This window comes from Lactuca sativa, chromosome 7, assembly GCF_002870075.4.
Source record: "Lactuca sativa cultivar Salinas chromosome 7, Lsat_Salinas_v11, whole genome shotgun sequence".
In the NCBI taxonomy this organism is placed as follows: domain Eukaryota; kingdom Viridiplantae; phylum Streptophyta; class Magnoliopsida; order Asterales; family Asteraceae; genus Lactuca; species Lactuca sativa.
In genome coordinates, this window is record NC_056629.2 from 192,501,530 (window position 1) to 192,525,214 (window position 23,685).

Here is a 23,685-nt window from a genome sequence, read left to right on the forward strand (position 1 = left end):
TTATTCATCAAAGGGCTTCTATTAGAGGTATCGAGTTCAAACCTTTCTCTCTTGTTTGAGTAGATCTGTCATTTTGAAGATTAAGGCTTGCCTTCTTTATATTTTGGGACTTTATGGATTTGGGGTTCATGAGGAGGCTTGAACTCCAAATCTGGACCTTAGGAGGTCCCTAGCATCTAAAGGTTCCTGCTTTATTCAGCCTTGGGGAAAATTTATGAGTAAAGAACCCATTTAGATCATGTTCTGGACATTTCACGCCCAAAATGCCATGCATGGACATAAAGTCTACGACTTTACATGATAAATGATCCCTGAGAGTGTGAATCTGGAGTTTGGTAAAGTATCCTGCCTTAAAATCACCTGAATGCAAGTTGAGTCTGAATGAACTCGCCGAGTTGATGAGCCGAATCAACGAGTAGATTAGGGTTGTCCCGATTAGCTGAATCATGCGAGAGCTCCGCGAGTTAGGGGTTAACTCAACCAGTTGGACCTTCATGTGATGATTAATAATCGATGGGACTCGATGAGTCATGCGAGTGCACTCTATGAGTTTGGTCAATTTCGGGCTGTTGACTAGTGTTTGACTTCTGTTGACTTTAAGGTTTGGTCAAAATGAGTAATGGAGGTCAGGGAAGGGTAAAATGGTCTTTTACTCTTTTCTAGGACTAAGAGTGTAAGAGAGATCAATGAATGGTGTAGTGGAGTGTCAGGAGAGTATTAATTAGAGATATTATCCTTGTGATAGGCGGAGGCTAGATCGAGGATTCCGAGCACGAGATTTTACTAGCTAACTTACGAGGTGAGTCTTCTCACTATACTTTACCTAGTGTGGTTGTTATGTGTGACCAGAGGGTCTTATGTGTTTACTTGAGTTATGCATGCTATGTGTGATATGAACTGTGTGCTATATTATGTGATACTTAGACCAGACCGAAGGGTCCAACGAACTATGAGACCAGAGGGTCCTCACTTAGACCGGACCAGAGGGTCTAATGAGCTGTGGGACTGGAGGGTCCCACTGAGACACATTAACCATAGGGTCTTCCAGAGCTATAGCCTCGAGTGGCTAATTATTTGTGCATGGTATTTTGGGGAACTCATTAATCTTTATACTTACCGTGTTATGTGTTATGTGTTTCAGGTACTTATGAGGATCGCCGGAAGGCACCGACGTGATTGTACACACCTATTCGGGATTATGTTGAGGATTCTGGGATTTTGAGTTTTCTTGTGGATTATGCAGACTTTGAGACACTTATGATTGTATGAAATATAATATATGAATTTTATGTGTTTTAAAAATGAAAAAAATTGGTTTGGAAAATTATGTCGTTACAAGTTGGTATCAGAGCCTTGGTTTGAGGGATTCGAATGCACTTTCCGGTATGCATGGACTCAAACTGAGGATTTGAGGAATTTTTTTTAAGAGAAATGATCTTTCTAAAAATGAATAAGAATTTCAAAGAGAAAAACAAGAAGGAGCAGAATTTACAATCAGCCAGCGCCCGAACGGTGATTTTCCCAAAATACCCTTACTCTCAGTCTGATGATATATGTGTGAAATATTATGAGATATGTTATGCATGCTAGAGAGTAGGTTAGGTACTTCATATTTTAGGACTAGAGTGGCCTGAGTTTTGATGCCTTAGCCTAAGAGTTACTACTATCTGTGATTTGCGTTGAGTTCGAGTATGTAATAGAAATGAGCTTATGAGAGTAGTGTATGTTCGGCGAGATATAGAGTACCTGCGATCATGAATCCTAGGAAGATGACTTGGGGTGGTTATGGATGCGATGTGGAAGGTAGTATTGTGCCCATACTATTGGAGGCACCGGGTTGGTGAGCAGTCCAAGTAAAAATCCTCAGGATGCTAAGACGCAAGTAGGGGGAGTGATCGAGTATGAGAATACTCGAGCAAGTCTCTGATTATTTTTGTGTTGTGTTTCAGAGACATCATGGTGGGTACATGCCACAACCCAAAGAGCAGTGAGGCTAGCGACAATGAGATTCGTAGGATGATTCACGAGGAAGTGGTCGTTGTAACACCCGCGTTTCCAAGATAGGCATTATTGTTGATGTAATAGTCTATGTTAACTCTTATAACTCTTTTTGAAGTATTAATGATGAAATATTTGAGGATTATGTGAATTATGTGTTTAATGAATTAAGAATAAAATGAGCGTCAAAATTAAAGTGTGAGATAAGCCCGATATCTTTTCATAAAGTTGTAGTAGTCGAAACAAGGATTCCGAAGATATAAAGAAAGCCGAAATCCGAGTTATAATGAAGAAGTTATGACCTGTCGAAGTTTCGCGACGGAACCAGCAACGCCGAATGACGTAAAATACGAAATTAAGATAGAGTGATATTTAGCCTTAGTGATCTAAACGAAAGTCGTAGAGTTTGTTAAACCGAGCGCGTGCATAAAAAGAACGCCCAAATCTAACTTCGTATGAGGAAATTATGATTTTTCTAAGTTTCAACTTAGTAGTATGCAGCCCGAAACTCGAATTCGAGATCGAGTGATTGTTGGTCGAAACAATCTAAACAATAATCAAAGATCTCATTATTAGTAGAGCAACGATGAAAAGACAGACGAAAACGGATGTCAGACGAAAAAGTTATGATTTTATAACGGAGTTTTCCTGTCCCGGCCTACTAAAAATAAATAATAAAAATAAAGTCAAAATTAGTCGACAGAGAATAAACGAAAGTTGTAGAGCTTAGTCTCACCTACGCGTGGATAGAAAGAACGTCAAAAACGGAGTTCGTATGAGGAAGATATGACTTTTGGAAGTTTTCTAAATAATTAAAATATATATTTAATTAAGAATTCCGGATAATATCCTAAGGAGTCACTGATCCTATCCAAACTACGCCCAGTGTAGAGCTGTACGCCCAGCATACAGTGAAGCATGACCCGCCTCGGACTCGAGTGCTACGAATGCATAAGCAGTGACGTTTTCGAAGCACTACACCCCGCGTAGCTGAGCATTACGCCCAATGTAATGTGAGGCTTCTGCCCCTATATAAAGGATGCGAGGGCAGCCAGCCTTTTTGCTCCTTTTCTCTTCTCTCTCTCTCTCTCTCTCCCGTTTTACCTTGTTTTTCGTGCCAGAATTATCCCGAAGCCCCGGTATTATTCTCGAGTCCCGAAGCCCTGAAGATCTCGAGAAGTAAAATTTCCGAGCTGAAGCTCTGCCCGCGAGGAGCCCAGTTTTTGTGAAGATCTTCCAGATCTACCAAAGAATACTACTTCTACAAGCCGTAGTGTTGTCCGATCATCTTCTGATCAAGTGAGTGTGTAGTTACTTTCTTCTAATACATAAATACGAAGTATTTACTATGAAATACGTGTTATGTGTTTATATATTGGTGTTGATTTGAAGGGGGTACATAATCTCTTTCAAATGCACAATTTTATACAAGTATCGATTTAACGTACTAAGTATATGTGTTATGTGAGTGTATCGATGTTATCTTCTAATCTCATAGATATGACATATTCTCTATGAAATACGTGTTATGTTTATGTGTCTCATCTTTTATCTGGAATCTGTTTTGTATAAACATACAATACAGGTTTTAAACTATGTATAAAAATGTATATTTTATATACTAAAGGTAGAACATGGGTAAATAGTTGTCTTGTGATAAAAAGATGAGAGGCCTCGATGTTTTTGATTTAGTCATCTAGCGGAGTTTAGATGACGACTACATACTTTTCTAGACAGTCCTGTGGAACGCTAGCAGGCTCACCACCTGTAGGTGTTAATGAACTTGAGTGTTCATTCGCTGTACTCCATCCCCCTCATGGTTGACTTATTTGACATATATTGTTAGGAAACCCCCGAATGCATGTATTGTCGCCCCGATGAAATATTCTAAGACTAGGTCCCTTGTGTCAGTTGTTTTGGGGACGTAAAGTGAGAATAACGGGAATAGGTAATTGGGTTATTGTTGGTTGATGAAATTATAATAATTATTTATTGTGGGTTGAAAACCCTATATGCTCACCAGGCTCCCATGCCTGACCCACTCAGTTTCTTTGTATTACAGGTAGTGGCGCCAGAGCATAAGTTGGATGACCTGTCAAGTTATTTTTTTTGGATTATAGACATGTTGTTGTAAATAACTGTTGTAAGGTCTATATTGAAATGTTTATGCTTTTGGTCTGTTTATCGGAACATGATATCCCGAGTATCGGAATATAATGAAAAATACATTTCTTTAAGAAATGCTTTGGTAAATCTTATTTTTATCATATTTTGTTTTGGGAACAAATTCCGCAACTCTTTTAAATCAAAAGGATTTACTCTAAAATTATATAAAAAGCATAAATGAAACCAGTCTTTTTTGGCCGTGATTTTGGGGATGTCACAGTTGATATCAGAGCATTAGTTTAAGCGAACTAGGAATTTGTAGGATTTCTAGACTTAAACTTAGAATGGTAAGTGAAATTGTGAGATTTGTGTCTGTTATATTTTAGACACGAGCACTAGTTTATTTAGGAAAATTGCCTAAAATTCTTTTATGTGCTAAATGTTATATGTTTGCCATATATGATATTATTTGTTCGGATCTATGGTCTGTTGCCGACCGGATCTGGAAACCTTATGTGTGTAGGATTCTAAGCGTACGTCTACGAATTTAGAACTAGCATGTAAACGTTTCGGAGTGATAAGGATGATTTGAATATCTATCGTGAACGAGGATCTAATTTCACCTTATTCAGTGTATAGATCAAAAATGGTGAGAATGAGGAGTGGAGTTGGAAATGCTAATGAAAACGGGAATCAACCACCAGTGATTGAGAAAATACCTGTCGTAGCAGCAGCACCTGAGCAGATAACAATGGCCGGTGTACAAATGATGATTCAAATGATGTTGGATCGTCAGATGGAAGAAACAAGATGTCTGCTTAGGCAGAATCGTGAAGAACCGTCAATTCAAGTGGAAGAGCCCGAAGAGAATGGAGGGCACTCGGAGGGAGAAAACTTCAGTGGAACTGTTGGTCAACCCAACCCACCGATAGTTAGGCAAAACAATCAGGATGGAAGGAATGATGGAATGGGATGCAAGTACAAGGACTTTCTGACTTGCAAACCATCGACCTTCACTGGAAAGGAGGATCCGATCGGAGTCATGGATTTGATATCTGAGATGGAATTGGCCTTTATGAATTGTGGTTGCAGAGGCAAGTTGTAGACCACGTTCGCAGTGTGTCAATTCAGGGGTGGAGTTGTTTGTTGGTGGAACACTCTAGGGAAGACCCTAAGCCCAAATGAACCACTGCAACTGACATGGGCAGAGTTCTTGGTGCAGTTCAAATGCAAGTTTTGTTCGGCCCAAAATTTGTTGGAGTTGGAGAACAAGTTTCTGACATTGATAAAGGACATCATGTCAGTTGATGAATACACCAATGCCTTTACAAACAAGATGGAGTTTGCTTTGCGCATCATTCCAGATGCACTGACAAAGGTTGACCGATACGCAAAAGGACTCCCATGGGAGTACGCAATGCCAGTGCGTCAGGCACCTACTCTAGAGGCAGCTATTTGGACAGCCAAGTCTGTTGAGGACATGATCAAGGGAAGAACCGCCAGCAAGGTCGAGGTTGGCGAAGAGAGAAAGTTTGAAGGAACTTCAACTTACAATAAGAAAAGTAAATTTTCGAAGTGTACTTCGAAGAAGTTTGGAGGAAAAGGAGGCGAAGCGAAATGGTGTGATAAGTGTAAGAAAAAGCACTTTGGGAAATGTAGTCAGGATGTAACTTGCTACAAGTGTGGAAAAACTGGGCATTTTGCCAATGAGTGTCCGTCCAACAAAAGGCTGTGTTTTGGTTGTAACGGGGAGGGACACATTTTGAAAGACTGTCCGAAGAAGAAAAAGGTAGTAAAACCCAACATTCTCCCAAAGCCGAAGGCGAGAGCCTTCCAGATGACACTTGATGCTGCGAAAGATGAAGCTGATGTCGCTTCAGGTACCTTTCTCGTAAACGGAATTACCTAATCAAATTTTGTTTGATTATGGAGACAACTACTCCTTTATTTCACATGAGTTAGGTAGAAAACTAGCTTTGCCTGTTGATAGACTAGATAATGCTTTATTAGTCGAAGTTGTTACTGGGAAGTTTGTACCTGTTAGACATCGTATGAAAAACATCTTAATTGACTTTAGTGGGAACGAGGAATTATTGCCTATCGAACTTAATGGTTTCGACGTTGTTCTGGGAATGGATTGGCTTAGCGCCAATGACGTCGGGATATTATGCAAGAAGAAGATAGTAAAAGTAAACCCGCCAAGGAAAGAGTCATTTATAGTGTATAAGGACAAACGTCGAGTAAATTCTGGAATCATTTCCCTAATGAAAGCCAGAAAGTGTTTGACCAAGGGATGTACATCATATTTACCATTCGTGATCGATGCTAAGAAGGAAAAGAAGGAGGTGCAGAGTATTCCAGTGGTATGTGATTATCTGGAATTATTTCCCGAAGATCTTCCTGGATTACGACCTGATAGACAAGTGGAGTTCAGAATAGACTTGTTACCAGGAACCACGCCAATAGCAAAAGCACCGTACCGATTAGCACCAATGGAGATGAAGGAGCTGATGATGCAATTTCATGAATTATTGGACAAAGGTTTCATTAGACCTAGTTCATCGCCTTGGGGAGCTCCGGTGTTATTCGTAAAGAAGAAAGACGGGAGCATGAGAATGTGCATTGATTACAGAGAGCTGAATAAAGCAACGATAAAAAATAGATACCCCTTGCCAATGATTGATGACCTGTTTGATCAATTGCAAGGTTCGAGCTAATTCTCGAAGATCGATCTAAGGTCAGGATATCATCAGCTAAAAGTAAGAGAGCAGGATATCGAGAAGACTGCATTCAGAACATGATATGGACACTACGAGTTCTTGGTTATGTCGTTTGGACTAACCAATGCTCCAGCACCGTTCATGGATTTAATGAACAGAGTCTGCAATCCATTCCTTGATAAATCTATGATAATGTTCATAGACGACATTCTGATTTATTCGAAAGCGAAGAGGAGCATGGCAGACACTTTCGAGAAGTGTTAGAAGTTTTGAAGAAGGAGAAGTTGTATGCAAAGTTCTCCAAATGTGATTTTTGGATTCAACAAGTCCAATTCTTGGGTCACGTGGTCAACCAAGAAGGGATAATAGTTGATCCAGCAAAGATTGAGCACTACTAGAAAAACAGCCTTTTACGACGCTCATTGCGCGTCGTAAAAGGCTCAGACGACGCGCAAATGCGCGTCAAGGAAGGCCCTGTCATAAAGAGAGATGACGCGCTTTTGCGCGTTGTCTATAGACGACACACATTTACGACGCTCATTTACGACGCGCAATTACGACGTGCGTTTACGACACGCAATGCATATCAAGGAAGGCCCTGTCATAAAGGAAGACGACACACATTCGAGTGTCGTAATTTTACGACGCGCGTGTTAATGACACGCAATCCGTATCAAGAAATCCCCTGTCAAGAAAGGCCATGTCATAAATGAAGATGACACACATTTTTGCGTATCATAGTTGTAAATGTTAAAAAAAAAAATATTATTTATAGATTTACTTATTTTCAAATTAAATTTGTATTTAATGTTTCATAATATAAAATAAAGTATCATATACAAAAAATAGAATCCATTGAATAAATTTAATGTCATGCAATTCTATTGCTTACAATATATAAATTTGCATCTAATCTACTATGTACATCAATTTAATGTCATACTACATTGCTATTAAAGAACACCTTAAATCAAAATTGTAATCAGATTCGACATTTCCAACCAAAAAAAAGAACAATTAATTTTTTTCTACATGAATCTGCTCCATAAGAAAACTTAAGCATACCAAGAATCTTATAACCAGAGGCAAAACAATTTAGTGCAGCCTTTCTAAGTTCACCATCCCGTTCTGCTGTTAGATTTGCTACAAGTCGCAGGTTTTTTATCTGTCCACTTATCTGCACCATAATCATGGAAAGCATGAGCAACCTTCGGCTATAAGCCTATAAGGTGTGCGAGTGTGACACATTAATTGAAAGGACTATCATATGTAGTTATATACCTCAGGGTAATGGTTATCCAGCAAAAATCCAACAAGATTAGTACACTCAATTTTTGTCTTGTTGTTTCTAGAATGCGGACCTTCCAAAATATATGGGAAAGTTATAACAGTTGAATAGCTATGTATGATCTTCTTCATTAGTATAGTCTCAAATTTCTTGCAATACATGCCTCAACAATCAGATGCCCCTTCCAAATGGTGAAGCATAGGTGCATCTTCCTCCCCTGACTCTACCCGTAATTTATGTATCTGTATATATTTTTTAAACATCATTTATCCAGTCAACACTTAATCTTAAAAAAAGGATAAAGCCTCAATAGCTATCAATGTACTAATTAAAACCCATACATTGTTGAGAAATTGAAAAGCCTTCTCGATCCTATGACTCTCTTTGATATAAAGGAAAAGGTGTATAGTCTGCACATCATTAGAATGCATATATTAATTGGTGACTAATATATTAATAACAAAAAGAAATTAAAAAAAGAAAAAGAAAAAACTTGTTACCAAGCTTGATAGATCTTCCTTAATTGAGCTGTCTGAAGATGGCAATTCTCCACCATTTTCCTCAAGTTTCTCAATCAATTTTCCCGAATATAATATCACACCAAAGTTATAAAAACCGTTTTAATAAAATGTTTCATGTAGAGTTAGTTGTTCCACTTCACCTTAGTTACTAAAGAGCATATGGAGACTAATATTCTCTGAATCACATCAACAGCTGCTCCGGACCTGATATTCTCTGCATCACATTAACATCTAGCTGTAAAATCAATGAGTGTAACAAATGTTTTTTTACAGTTTTACTTTTGAAGATCATTAAGATTTGAAGATCATACCTTTGCACCACACAAAACTAGAAGATGGAGAGAGCTAGACTCCATATCCTTAACAGCCCCACCTAAGGAGATGGAGTGATCCTTTTCATTTTGATCCCATTCATCTGAATATGGAATCTCCATTTGTCAAAAACATATAATCAGAATTAAGAACAATATTTTATATTAAAAATAAGGGAAAATCAATAACAAAATGAAAGTGAAAATGAAGTGAATTGACATTCTAACTTGTTTCTTGAGGATAGAGTGCAACTTCAAGTCCTGATTCAGCTGTTGTATCTGAAATTGTTTTTATTATAGATATTTTTTATATGGCAATGCTGTTTTTAATCTGATTCTGATGATGAGTTGCTGAACTTGGTTTCCAGGAGGTGATTGGGAAAACAGTGAATGGAACCACTTATGTTGGACTTAGAGCAAGGACAACAGGGGCACTACAGAATCACTGGTGAGTGGAGTAAATGTTGCAGTCAACACAGATATGAGCTGGTTCTTAACTTTGTAAACTGCAATCTTATTGCTAACCAGAATACACTTAAGGTTGATGCATATAACTCAAAGAATTTGTTTCATTTTATAACTGATTGGAACCACTTATGCTGGACTTTAGGTTGATGCTAATCTTTGTGATGCAGTTTTCATGAATGGTGATGTTGTTTAGTTTGCTAGAAAAGTATCCTTCAGTAACGTATTTTTAGATAGGGGTGGTTTGGGAAATCATCAAGTAAAGTGAATCAGGGACATTAGGGTCATTTTAGGCATTTTATATTAGTTAGTTTGTTATAACAGATGGTATAAGAGGGTAGTGGGAAAGAGAATCAGCCAAACTATCTTTCATAACGAATTAACTAATATAAAATGACTAAAATGCTCCTGCCCTAATAAGATTCTCTTTATTTGATGATTTCCCAAACTACCCCTATCAAAAAATATGTGGCTGAAGAGGGTGCATAACAGACTTTCTGAGTGAGAACCTATACGGAATACTAGAAGTTTAAAGTTCATTGAACTAAATACGGTGACAAAACAAGTACCTTTGGAACCCAATTTGTAAGACTTCAATAAAAAAACTAATAATTTAAGGAGTACCAGTTGTTTTCTTAAAGAGGCTAAAACTAAAACCACGCTTCGTGGGCTGCAATAAAAAAAATTGATAATTTAAGAACAGAAAATAATGTGACAAGATTTATAAATCTGTCAGAAAACTCATTTTTTGAAGCTTTTATAGTGACTTACAGGTGCTTTTGGAGGCTTCTTTAAATCTGCGATGTTCTCATCCATGTCCACAGAGGTATCCCATGTATGACGATTTTGCCCTCCACCTTTTCGCAAGATATCTTTTGAGGTCTAATTCGGTTCAAGAAACAAGAACATAAATTAGTTTAAAAACTGAAAATAGAGAAAGATTTGTGGACTACAAAAGTGTAGAAATATAATACTGAGAAGCACGAACCAGATTGGAGACAAAAGATGATAACTGCTGTCGTGGATGCTTCCACCCCCATTGCACTCGTGGGCTTGAAACAATCAATATTGCACAACACTGTCCCCTTCATCGTACCTCCAAATCTGCCATAATCATCTGCTTTTCAACAACATATAGTGCTATAATCAACAAACGAAGTAAACAAATAAACTAATAAACAAATAAACAAATAAACGAATCGGTCTTGAGTTTTCTGTACTTGTGCTCGGCCTTCATTGACTTTGACTCTCGAGCAAGTAGGTTGTTAAATATGGTTTGGTCAAATTCAGTCATTTTGGACTTGCCCTTGATCCTTGCACTTAAAAGTCAAAGTCAACCTTCTCACTTTTTTTTTACACAAATCAAGATTATTTGTACCAGGTAAATAAAAAGCTAAGTGTTGTAGATTCTTCCAGAACATTAATGATTAATATATAGAAAGCATTTGAACCTGATTTTGTGCATTTGTAATAGTAGTCCAATGTTGTGGTTGTGTTGTAGTAGTTGACTAGTCACTTACAAAAGCTAGTGTTCTAGATTCTTCCGGAACATTAACTGCAACCGAAGGTGGCAATTCTTTCATTACCCATAATACAAAACCTGAAGGTACGGATGAATCTGGACAAACATGGCATGATGAAACTATGGATTAGGGTCAAATATCCAAAAAAATAGCAATGTACTTTCATTGATTTGTTTATTATTACAAAATTCCACCCAATTTAGCAATGTCATCCAAATACAAAGCGATTAATTTCAGAAAACAAAAAGTAGAAGAAAAAATGGTGATTGATTTATTTAATATAATTTAATTTACCTATGAAGTAGTAGACAATGAGTAAAAGAGAGGCATAGAGTCCTTCAACTCCCCGCCACTCATAATGATACAGAACTTGTGAAAATGAATGAATGCATTAAATTAAGATCTTGAGGAAAATGACTGAATGAATTAAGCACAAAAATACATACGGGTATATTTGTAAATATAACAATGAATGAACTTGAAGTGAAACAAACAGCAGAAACTATAGCAAGTCCAGCAACCTAAAAAACAGAAACAAAATTGTTTGGTAGTATAGTAAAGAAAGACCTAATTACACTTTTGGTCCCTCTGTGTAATTGTAATATTGAGTTTTTATTTTATTTTTTTGCATTTTTATTCCCTATATGTCACACCCCGAAAACCAAAGGCGGAAACGTTCCCGGGGTTGACTCCACGTTGAGTATCAAATCCAATGTACACAGTAATCACAGTAAACAACCATTACATTACATATATATGAAAGTTTACATTTGGTTCAAAAGTAAATTGTACAAAAGTTATACATATATCATATGAACAAAAGAGACGAGTCTTCAAAGCACTCCGTCTTCACCAAAAGATATCGCCGGGTACCTGTCTAACTTGGACCTGAGAATACAAGCAGTTTGAAAATCAGCATAAAGCTGGTGAGTTCATAAGCGGTTTTGTTTTGTGAAAATGTTTCGGTTTCCTTTAGTTTTCTGAAAAGGTTTGATATCCAAGAAAATCCCATATTTTCTTATGTAAAGTAGTTAAGTTATCTTTCGTTACAGTTCAGTTACAAGTTATAAGTTAACCCCAGGAAAATCCCATATTTTCCTAAATGTAAGATTGATTAAATAACACATAGTATAGTTTAATATACAAAACTATAATTTAGACGAACTGTATATAGAAAGTATTTTGAAAACCTTGGGACTAACATCCCGAACCAGTTATAAGATAATTCGATAAAGACCATGGGATCACTATCCCGAAAATAGATATAAGATAGCTTGATAAACCATGGGATCACTATCCCGAAACTAGATATATGATAGATTGATAAAATCATGGGATTATCATCCCATATAAGATTTAGCTTCAAAACCATGGGATTACCATCCCGAACGAGATATAGACACAAGATCATGGGATTATCATCCCGAATGAGATATAAACATAAAACCATGGGATTACCATCCCGAACGGAATATAGATACAAGACCATGGGATTATCATCCCGAACAAGATATAGACATAAAACCATGGGATTACCATCCCGAACGGAATATAGATACAAGACCATGGGATTATCATCCCGAACAAGATATAGATTCTAAACAAAATCCTAGCTGTGAATAAGTTTATATTAATACGTATTGTGAGTCGGGTAACCATGCTGATATGACAACGAGACCTCCTTGACGTTAGTCAGACGTCGAATGATATACAGAATTTGTCACCCCAGGCGTGCCCGCCTAACTGTAGCTAGCAGTTAAGGTGTGGGATTGTCAGTCCCGAATAGATCTATTCACAAATTCGTCGCTCTCCCTCCAGGAGACTCTGGTTACACTTCCGGAGAGGATTTACTTGATCATCCATAAAGGGTAGTGACTATCTCACAAGCTAGTATTAAACTATTCACAGGATTCTCATACGATACCAGACATACAAAGATTTTAAGACATGATACAGTGAAAATAGTTACATACAGGAAACTATCTGGCAATACATTCAAATGATACGGAGATAAACTGAATCAGACATAGTTTATCAAATAACTTTATACAGATATCAGTACATGATATAAAGAGAATTATAGAACCCCAAATTATTCCCATAATAATTTGATTAGTTTGGTTATTTTCTTAACTAAAATCCATTTAGTTGAAATCGATAAATCATTCCTTATGCTCAACATAATACATAAGGAGTAAAAGAGTTTATAAGTTTGCCAGATATTATTTGAAATACATCAATGTTATAATTCAAAAACAGTTATAGTTTTGCTTGTATTCCCCCCCTGAAAACATTGAAAAACACGGAAAAAGGCGTAGGGGTATGAACTCACCGGACGAGAAATGTGACGATTTGGATGCTAAGAGTTGATCCGGGGCTTGTAAATACACGAGGTTCCTAATTATAATGTAAAGATACACATTTGTATCTAATTAGGACTTAGTTTACTCATATGATAGGGACACTTGCTTCAAGTCGCGAAAACACTCCGATACGAGTGTTTGGAGGGACCCGGGTGGCGTTTAAGGACGTGAAATGACACTAGGAACTTGGGACTTGAGTTTACTCCCCATGAGTAAACTAATAGAAGAGTTTTGGTCTAAAACATCCATTCCCCATGAGTTTACGGCCGTAAACTCATGGTGGGTGTGGTTTATGGTGCTAAATGACTTCATACACTTAGGGAATAATTTCTAGACTTGGTTTAAGGACTTGGAATGATTTCAAAGCATCAAATAGACCGTCTTATGGGAGTTTACGGCCTAGCATGGCTTCCTGGCCGTAAACTCCTTTTTTTCCAAGAAAATGATGTTAAATGGTTCCAAAACAAATCACATGTGATTAATAGAATTATTCCAAGGCCTAACTTGAGTTTGCAAGGGACATTTGAGGGTTTTATGGAGTTTACGGCCCATGAGACCCCTCTCATGGCCGTAAACTCTTCTATAGGGTGCTACAAGGTGTTTCAAGGCCTAAAACTTGCATGGAAGGACTTCTAAAATTCATCTAAGGGCCTTAGGGGTGTTTAGTTTGCATTCTAACACCAAAAATCAAGGAGTTTACGGCCTATGAACAAGTCTTGGCCGTAAACTCATAGAAATCTCTCAATTAATGTGTTTAAGGCCCTCAAACTATTTTTGGTTGGTCCTTTGATTTATTCCAAGGCTTTTGGTGGTGTTGGATGGCTTTCTAACACCTTAGAATTGAATTTATGCCAACTTTTGAGGAGTTTACGGCCCAAGCTCATGACTTGGCCGTAAACTCACATAAGTCCCCCAAAAATCATGTTTCAAGTGTCCAAATTCTAAAACCAAGGTTCTATAATTCATAACTAAGCCATACTAGTGATTTGGAAGGGTTTAAGGGCATGAAAAACCCCATTTACATGAGTTTACAGCCCAAGCTTATGCCTTGGCCATAAACTCCTTCAAATGACTCAAAATCAAAGTTTTAAATGTTCTAAGTCCATATCTTGAAGTCCCTTAGCCATATCTAAAGTCCAAATGAGTTTAGGAAGGAGTTTAAGGGCTTAAAACCCTTCAAAATGGTGTTTACGGCCTAGGCAGCCTCCTGGGCCGTAAACTCACATATGTTGTCCTATTTCATGATTAAATGTCAAATTTGGAAGCCAAATATGCTATAGATTAAGGCTAGGAAGGTACCTTAAGGATTTAAGGCCTTAAAATTGAGTTTTGGACCCTTAATCTTTGGATTTAGGAGAGAGGTTAGAGAGAGAGTAGAGAGAGAAGGAAAAAGCTTCAAATGATAGGTTAAACACGTTTATATAGTTCCTAAAACTTGGAAATGGTGGAACTCTACCCGATACCGGCCTTAAACGAGGCTATAGGTCGCACCCGATTGAGTTTCCGTCACCCGATGAGGATATTTCTAAAACTTATGAAATAAATGTTTTGGGCTAAATTCATGAGTTCCTAAATGATTTGGACCCTCATTGAATGATAATAAACATATAATTTTAGTTAACTAAACCCAAAAACAATATCGGGACATTTCGATCTCCGACGAGTTATACGGGTAGAATGGGTTTTCGGCGATGAACAACTTAGGGTTGTTACATTATCCCCCCGTTAGAGGGAATTTCGTCCCGAAATTCAAAGAATAAGATACAGGTCATGGATTGGAATGAAACACGAATGGATTTGTTGCTTTGGATCTTCACTTTCTCAAGTGGAATCAGGTCTCAACTGGGCGTTCTAACGAATTCTCATTATCGAGACGTGCCTTGGTTTTGTACTTTGACTCTCTCTCAATCTACTATATCAATCTGTTTTCTCATGGAAGTTCCAACCCTGAACGACTTTGGTTTCTTCAAAGGAATCACTAGGGTTTCGTTGGGCAGATACTTCTAAGGATTCGAGACGTGATGGTCTAGATAGATATTACCAAGCTCTAAGGGCATCCGAAACCTAAAGGTTGCTGAATTGATCTCTACGAAGATCTCGAAAGGTCTGATGTGAGACTAAACTAGACGCTCGAAAGAAGCTCCCGAGAATCCTTCGGGGCTAACTTCCCGTTTCTCAATAATCACAAAAACGAGGGATGCGTGGTAATTCACATGGGGAAAACTTTTGAGTTCTTAGGCATAGAATGATACGAAAGTTTGATGCCGAAGATCACGAGAACAGGGTCGAGGAAAAATCTAGACGAGCGACCCTTTCGAAAACAAGGATGACAACACGAATGAAAACTCGGTCATTTCATGTTAAACATAGCACCAAAATATTTTTATGGAAAGTTTCCCCCTTTTTAAATCGAGTGGAACAGAATAGTCCTCCGGACTGAGGATTCAATCTATAGGTACGAAGTTAGTGTTCTCTATCTCACTAGTTAGTCGTCTCGACGGTACACATTTCGATTACATGCGAAGGATTGAGTTTAGAAATTGTTCGAATAGATAGATAACAGGTTTCCCTTTTGTACCAAAATCGAAAAGAGTTGCAAGTATAAGAATTATCAAAGAGAGATATACCTGCGGCAACAGAGGGATTTGTGGTTGTAGCTGTCTTGGGATAATTCCTTTTGAAGTGCCCAACTTCACCACAATTGTAGCAGGCCGGACTGATTCCCACTCCGGATGATTGGTTTGATGGCTTGGCTGGTTTTCTACAGGTTCGCGCAAGATGGCCCTTATTGCCACAGTTGTCGCAGATCCTTTCGCGACATGGACCAGGAATGTGGTGGTGGTAGTTACACTTACTACACCAAGGAAGGGTACCAGTGTATCCACTGGCGGGAGTTTGGGCTGTGGAACCGACAGCTGAAACAGCAACAGGGGCAGTAGCAGCATGGACTGCTACCGTTTGTTATTTCTTAGAAGACCCTTGCGTACTCTGGGCCTTCCGTTTGTTCCAGGGTTTCTTTTTACTTCCGCCTCCACTAGTGACTGGCTCGGGGGTAGTAGCTTCTTCGTCGGAGTTGTCTTCGTGATCTATCAGGATTTTCGCAAGACATTTGGCACTGTCATAAGTGTCTGGCTTCGCAGCCAAGACATTCCCTTTTGTTGGTTGGGTCAACCCCCAGATGAACCTCTCTATCTTTTTACTCTCCGGGGTAACCATTCCCGGACAAAGTAACGCCAGATCATCAAATCTTGAGGTATAAGCAGCTATGTCGGAACCCTTCATCTTAAGGTTCCAAAGTTCGTGTTCTAGTTTCTGAAGTTCGCCCCGAGGGCAATACTCTGCGAGAAGAAGCTCCTTCATAGCTTCCCAACCCATAGCATTGGCTACAGGTAAAGTTAAAGATTTGACTCGGCCGTTCCACCAAGTCAGGGCTTTGTCTAGGAAGGTGCAGGCAGCAAACTTGACTCTATCAGACTCCGAACAGCCGCATATTTCAAAGATTGATTCGATTCTCTCGAACCATCGGGTTAAGGCAATGACACCTCCTGTGCCATCGAAGAACGTCGGTTTTGCATTCATGAAGTCTTTATAGGAACCCCCTTTTTGGTGTCCCTGGCTATCATCTGGGTTTTGGGTTTCACCTCCCGAACCCCTAGAGTTCAGTTGAGGTAAGAGAGCTGATATGGTAGCGGAAATGGTTGCCTGAAGTGTTTCCAAATCGATTTGAATAGGAGGTGGTGGCGGAGGAGGATTGCTGTTGTTCGTTGAGCTGGGTCTCTTTCTTGGAGGCATCTTGATCTAAAGAGATCAGAAAAGAGAGGATCATAAGTCCTCTGAATTGAATCAAGAGATATGGGACAGGAGATATCTCATCAAGGAAAATATAGCATCATACTAAGCGATAAAGCAGAGAGGAGTTATCAAGATAGAACATTTTATCGCTAGAGAAATAATCAAGGAATAACGCGTATACAAGGATTTCGACAAAGGATCGACTCGAGAAATACTCCCATAGTATTTCATGGTTCGCTGCAGCGATGATTCGTTGTTTGAGATATTAGGTAAGTTTTAGGTATGCCGCATGCCACAGTCACTCCCAAGCACATGTTGGCCGTGTCTCGAATGAATATAGTTGGCCAGGCTATATTGACCCTAGACACGACTACATAACTGCCCAGGTTTAACCGCAACGTACAACACCCATTTACTTATGTTTTGTTCTACTTATAGTTACAGATTTCGACGGCTCGACATACTTAAATACTTTTGAAAATACTTATATATTGTGGGATACTTTTAGTTCAGAGCACTTAGGCCCCTTAATGTTTATAGTCTTACACCATGTAAGGTTTGGTATACTCTGTTCACTATAAACAAGGGCTCTGATACCAATCTGTCACACCCCGAAAACAAAAGGCGGAAACGTTCCCGGGGTTGACTCCACGTTGAGTATCAAATCCAATGTACATAGTAATCACAGTAAACAACCATTACATTACATATATATATGAAAGTTTACATTTGGTTCAAAAGTAAATTGTACAAAAGTTATACATATATCATATGAACAAAAGAGACGAGTCTTCAGAGCACTCCGTCTTCACCAAAAGATATCATCGGGTACCTGTCTAACTTGGACCTGAGAATACAAGCAGTTTGAAAATCAGCATAAAGCTGGTAAGTTCATAAGCGGTTTTGTTTTGTGAAAATGTTTCGGTTTCCTTTAGTTTTCTGAAAAGGTTTGATATCCAAGAAAATCCCATATTTTCTTATGTAAAGTAGTTAAGTTATCTTTCGTTACAGTTCAGTTACAAGTTATAAGTTAACCCCAGGAAAATCCCATATTTTCCTAAATGTAAGATTGATTAAATAACACATAGTATAGTTTAATATACAAAACTATAATTTAGACGAACTGTATATAGAAAGTATTTTGAAAACCTTGGGACTAACATCCCGAACCAGTTATAAGATAATTCGATAAAGACCATGGGATCATTATCCCGAAAATAGATATAAGATAGCTTGATAAACCATGGGATCACTATCCCGAAACTAGATATATGATAGATTGATAAAATCATGGGATTATCATCCCGTATAAGATTTAGCTTCAAAACCATGGGATTACCATCCCGAACGAGATATAGACACAAGATCATGGGATTATCATCCCGAATGAGATATAAACATAAAACCATGGGATTACCATCCCGAACGGAATATAGATACAAGACCATGGGATTATCATCCCGAACAAGATATAGACATAAAACCATGGGATTACCATCCCGAACGGAATATAGATACAAGACCATGGGATTATCATCCCGAACAAGATATAGATTCTAAACAAAATCCTAGCTGTGAATAAGTTTATATTAATACGTATTGTGAGTCGGGTAACCATGCTGATATGAAAACGAGACCTCCTTGACGTTAGTCAGACGTCGAATGATATACAGAATTTGTCACCCCAGGCGTGCCCGCCTAACTGTAGCTAGCAGTTAAGGTGTGGGATTGTCAGTCCCGAATAGATCTATTCACAAATTCGTCGCTCTCCCTCCAGGAGACTCTGGTTACACTTCCGGAGAGGATTTACTTGATCATCCATAAAGGGTAGTGACTATCTCACAAGCTAGTATTAAACTATTCACAGGATTCTCATACGATACCAGACATACAAAGATTTTAAGACATGATACAGTGAAAATAGTTACATACAGGAAACTATCTGGCAATACATTCAAATGATACGGAGATAAACTGAATCAGACATAGTTTATCAAATAACTTTATACAGATATCAGTACATGATATAAAGAGAATTATAGAACCCCAAATTATTCCCATAATAATTTGATTAGTTTGGTTATTTTCTTAACTAAAATCCATTTAGTTGAAATCGATAAATCATTCCTTATGCTCAACATAATACATAAGGAGTAAAAGAGTTTATAAGTTTGCCAGATATTATTTGAAATACATCAATGTTATAATTCAAAAACAGTTATAGTTTTGCTTGTATTCCCCCCCTGAAAACATTGAAAAACACGGAAAAAGGCGTAGGGGTATGAACTCACCGGACGAGAAATGTGACGATTTGGATGCTAAGAGTTGATCCGGGGCTTGTAAATACACGAGGTTCCTAATTATAATGTAAAGATACACATTTGTATCTAATTAGGACTTAGTTTATTCATATGATAGGGACACTTGCTTCAAGTCGCGAAAACACTCCGATACGAGTGTTTGGAGGGACCCGGGTGGCGTTTAAGGACGTGAAATGACACTAGGGACTTGGGACTTGAGTTTACTCCCCATGAGTAAACTAATAGAAGAGTTTTGGTCTAAAACACCCATTCCCCATGAGTTTACGGCCGTAAACTCATGGTGGGTGTGGTTTATGGTGCTAAATGACTTCATACACTTAGGGAATAATTTCTAGACTTGGTTTAAGGACTTGGAATGATTTCAAAGCATCAAATAGACCTTCTTATGGGAGTTTACGGCCTAACATGGCTTCCTGGCCGTAAACTCCTATTTTTCCAAGAAAATGATGTTAAATGGTTCCAAAACAAATCACATGTGATTAATAGAATTATTCCAAGGCCTAACTTGAGTTTGCAAGGGACATTTGAGGGTTTTATGGAGTTTACGGCCCATGAGACCCCTCTCATGGCTGTAAATTCTTCTATAGGGTGCTACAAGGTGTTTCAAGGCCTAAAACTTGCATGGAAGGACTTCTAAAATTCATCTAAGAGCCTTAGGGGTGTTTAGTTTGCATTCTAACACCAAAAATCAAGGAGTTTACGGCCTATGAACAAGTCTTGGCCGTAAACTCATAGAAATCTCTCAATTAATGTGTTTAAGGCCCTCAAACTATTTTTGGTTGGTCCTTTGATTTATTCCAAGGCTTTTGGTGGTGTTGGATGGCTTTCTAACACCTTAGAATTGAATTTATGCCAACTTTTGAGGAGTTTACGGCCCAAGCTCATGACTTGGCCGTAAACTCACATAAGTCCCCCAAAAATCATGTTTCAAGTGTCCAAATGCTAAAACCAAGGTTCTATAATTCATAACTAAGCCATACTAGTGATTTGGAAGGGTTTAAGGGCATGAAAAACCCCATTTACATGAGTTTACGGCCCAAGCTTATGCCTTGGCCATAAACTCCTTCAAATGACTCAAAATCAAAGTTTTAAATGTTCTAAGTCCATATCTTGAAGTCCCTTAGCCATATCTAAAGTCCAAATGAGTTTAGGAAGGAGTTTAAGGGCTTAAAACCCTTCAAAATGGTGTTTACGGCCTAGGCAGCCTCCTGGGCCGTAAACTCACATATGTTGTCCTATTTCATGATTAAATGTCAAATTTGGAAGCCAAATATGCTATAGATTAAGGCTAGGAAGGTACCTTAAGGATTTGAGGCCTTAAAATTGAGTTTTGGACCCTTAATCTTTGGATTTAGGAGAGAGGTTAGAGAGAGAGTAGAGAGAGAAGGAAAAAGCTTCAAATGATAGGTTAAACACGTTTATATAGTTCCTAAAACTTGGAAATGGTGGAACTCTACCCGATACCGGCCTTAAACGAGGCTATAGGTCGCACCCGATTGAGTTTCCGTCACCCGACGAGGATATTTCTAAAACTTATGAAATAAATGTTTTGGGCTAAATTCATGAGTTCCTAAATGATTTGGACCCTCATTGAATGATAATAAACATATAATTTTAGTTAACTAAACCCAAAAACTATATCGGGACATTTCGATCTCCGACGAGTTATACGGGTAGAATGGGTTTTCGGCGATGAACAAGTTAGGGTTGTTACACTATATACGTTTTAGGTCCGTGACTTGCACAATGTTTAGAAATGGGTGTTTCATTGATTTATTTAATTTAGCATCATAAGTGGAAAGATAATCTCAAATAGAACAACATCAAGTCTTGATTGGAGCAGATTGTACATTGTAGTCTTGGAACGACTGATGGACAAAAGTTGATGATTTCAAAAGGAATATGATAAGAGGCAGGTCACTTAATTTCTGAAAGCTAGCAAAAAAAATTAAATTAAAGAAACATTGGAATGATGTCACTGACTACTCACCGGGTATAGAGGCGGGCCACTCATTTTCTTGGCCTTTGTGAAAGATAATCTAGACACAAAAATAAATAAAAAATTGAAAACCACTGTCTATTTACCACTTCAGCATCATAAATATGAAGAAAGTTCAAAGTGTTACATGGTTGGATAACCAAGAGGCAGCTTTGGGGAGATAGATGCAAGTGTAGCCAAAACTATAAGTAGGCTAATCACCTGTTTATTATAATGTTATTACGTATGATTAATGAAGTACATAGCAGATCAATTCTTGATGTTTCAGTTTAAAACATCAGATCAGATGTTTGACTGCTCAAAAGGCACAACAACCAACAGACGTCCATGTAAGCTCATAATTGTTGATGTACAAAGCAGATCAATTCTTGATGGTAGGCTAATCACCTGTTTATTATTATAAGTCAAAAGTCAAACACAATAACTTTCACATAACACAAACACAAAGAGTCATTTATTTATACATTATAATCAACATACCTTTTTGAAAGCAACAATGCCCCACGGGTTGTCAAGTTGCTCAGGTTGACCCGTGATGACTAGACGTCCAGCTGGATCAGATTGGACTTGTACCTAAAAGTCATTGAGGACAAATCAGTCATTTTAGCTGAAAATAAAGCTAGAGCATTTATAATCAACATATATATTTACACACCTCTTCCCATAGAAGCCCTGGAACTAGGGCATACACTTCAAAGCAATCTTTCTGTACATAACACATAAAGTAAACATAAGTCGAATGTGTGTTAATACTTTTTATAAATGTCAATGGTGTGATGTGACAATACACTTACAGTTTCTCGCACATTTATTTTCACCCAATTAGCAGGGAGCCCACATTGGCAACCGTGGTAACAACTCTATCACATTTCAAAACAAGCAGATGTATTTATAAACAGTTAAATATTAAATATTATATGATAATTAAAAGAAAGTAACAAATATTAGCAATTAAAAACTTGATTCTGAATTGCCTAGATGTTTTCGTTCGTACAACTTTCACTAGATGCTGCACTTCACTTGGTCTTTTTTGTTTAAGTGACCCTATAAGTCAAAGATTATGCAATTAATATTAACAACGCATTTTGGTGTTCTTAATGTTAAAACTAAAACATTCATAACAATTCTCACCAATGCTTTTCAGACTTTTTTCGCGCTTTTGTGAATTGTTAGAATTCTTTTCCTAACCAAAACAAAGTCGATATAAATGGTAAAAAGAAAAAAAACATCTAATGTTCTCTCTAAGTTTTCTTAAGCTAATATAACCTAGAATCCATCCGGATGCTCTTCTATGCGTCATTAAGGGTTCAGACTCTTGGAAATGGATAAGTTGTTGAAGAAAGTTGAATTTAACTGATCATGCCTAACAAATTGAATTTTCAACTAATTGAACGGGAATTCAAGAACCATCCGATCGCCAATGAATCTCCTAGAGATGATTATGGAGGAAACTGTAAGACCACTTCCCGAGGCATTGAAAAAAAAATATGAATCTTAAAACAACTATATTGAAGGGTGTTTGTAACTAAAATCTATGATCACAATTGAAAAAAATATATGAATCACAATTGTAACTAAATGTAATCGACCTCAAAATACAATTATATTGAAGGGTATTTGACCATTTCAAATACGATCACAATTGAAAAAAAATATGAATCTTAAAACAACTAGGTCGGATCAAGGGATTGCTTACCTGTGGACGACATGAATAACCTCCATCAATGATTGAACTCATTCAATCAATTTAAAAGCCTACCCTTTACCAAATCGATTGAGGACATCATATTGTAACTAAAATCTACGAGATTGATGATTTTAGTAAGCTAAGTAAACAGATGATGGAGTGTTGACATGGGGAAATATGGATTCGAGCCCAAGAAGATGAGAAGTAGACGCATCTATGAAGCGAGGTACTTGCAATCGATTTGTTGGATCAATGTAACGGGGCTTAGGTCGCCGACAAGGAGAAGCGAGCATGAGATCACTAGACCTGAGGTTGCCGACAAGGTGAGGTTGCTGGCAAGGTGATGTAGCCGACAAGGTGAGGCGAGGTGATCAGGTGAGATTGCCAATCGTTGTAGAGGCAGAGCACCGAGAACGGTCGTCTTTCATCGGAAGTCGACGACGGTGGGAGACATTAGGAAGGGTCGAATAAGCAGCAAATGGCAGAAGGTGAATGGAGGTTTGAGAATCGAGAGAGAAGAAAGAAAGAAAGAAAGGGGGTTTTCAGCGGGGATGAGCTAGGGTTTTCAGCTGGTGGAAACAAAGCGGGCTT

At 38.0% G+C, this 23,685-nt stretch overlaps 1 protein-coding gene across 1 annotated transcript; it reads right to left on the bottom strand.

Annotated features, from left to right (window-relative positions):
* Positions 1–21,689: 21,689 nt before the first annotated feature.
* Positions 21,690–23,145, bottom strand: LOC111901080 (AT-rich interactive domain-containing protein 5). Its single transcript, XM_023896951.2, has 7 exons — positions 23,104–23,145; positions 22,539–22,590; positions 22,402–22,451; positions 22,202–22,267; positions 22,063–22,113; positions 21,888–21,980; positions 21,690–21,794 (listed from the first exon to the last, which is right to left on the bottom strand). The coding sequence occupies exons 1-7, from the start codon at positions 23,143–23,145 to the stop codon at positions 21,690–21,692; spliced, it is 459 nt and encodes a 152-aa protein (XP_023752719.2).
* Between the last annotated feature and the right edge of the window lie 540 nt (positions 23,146–23,685).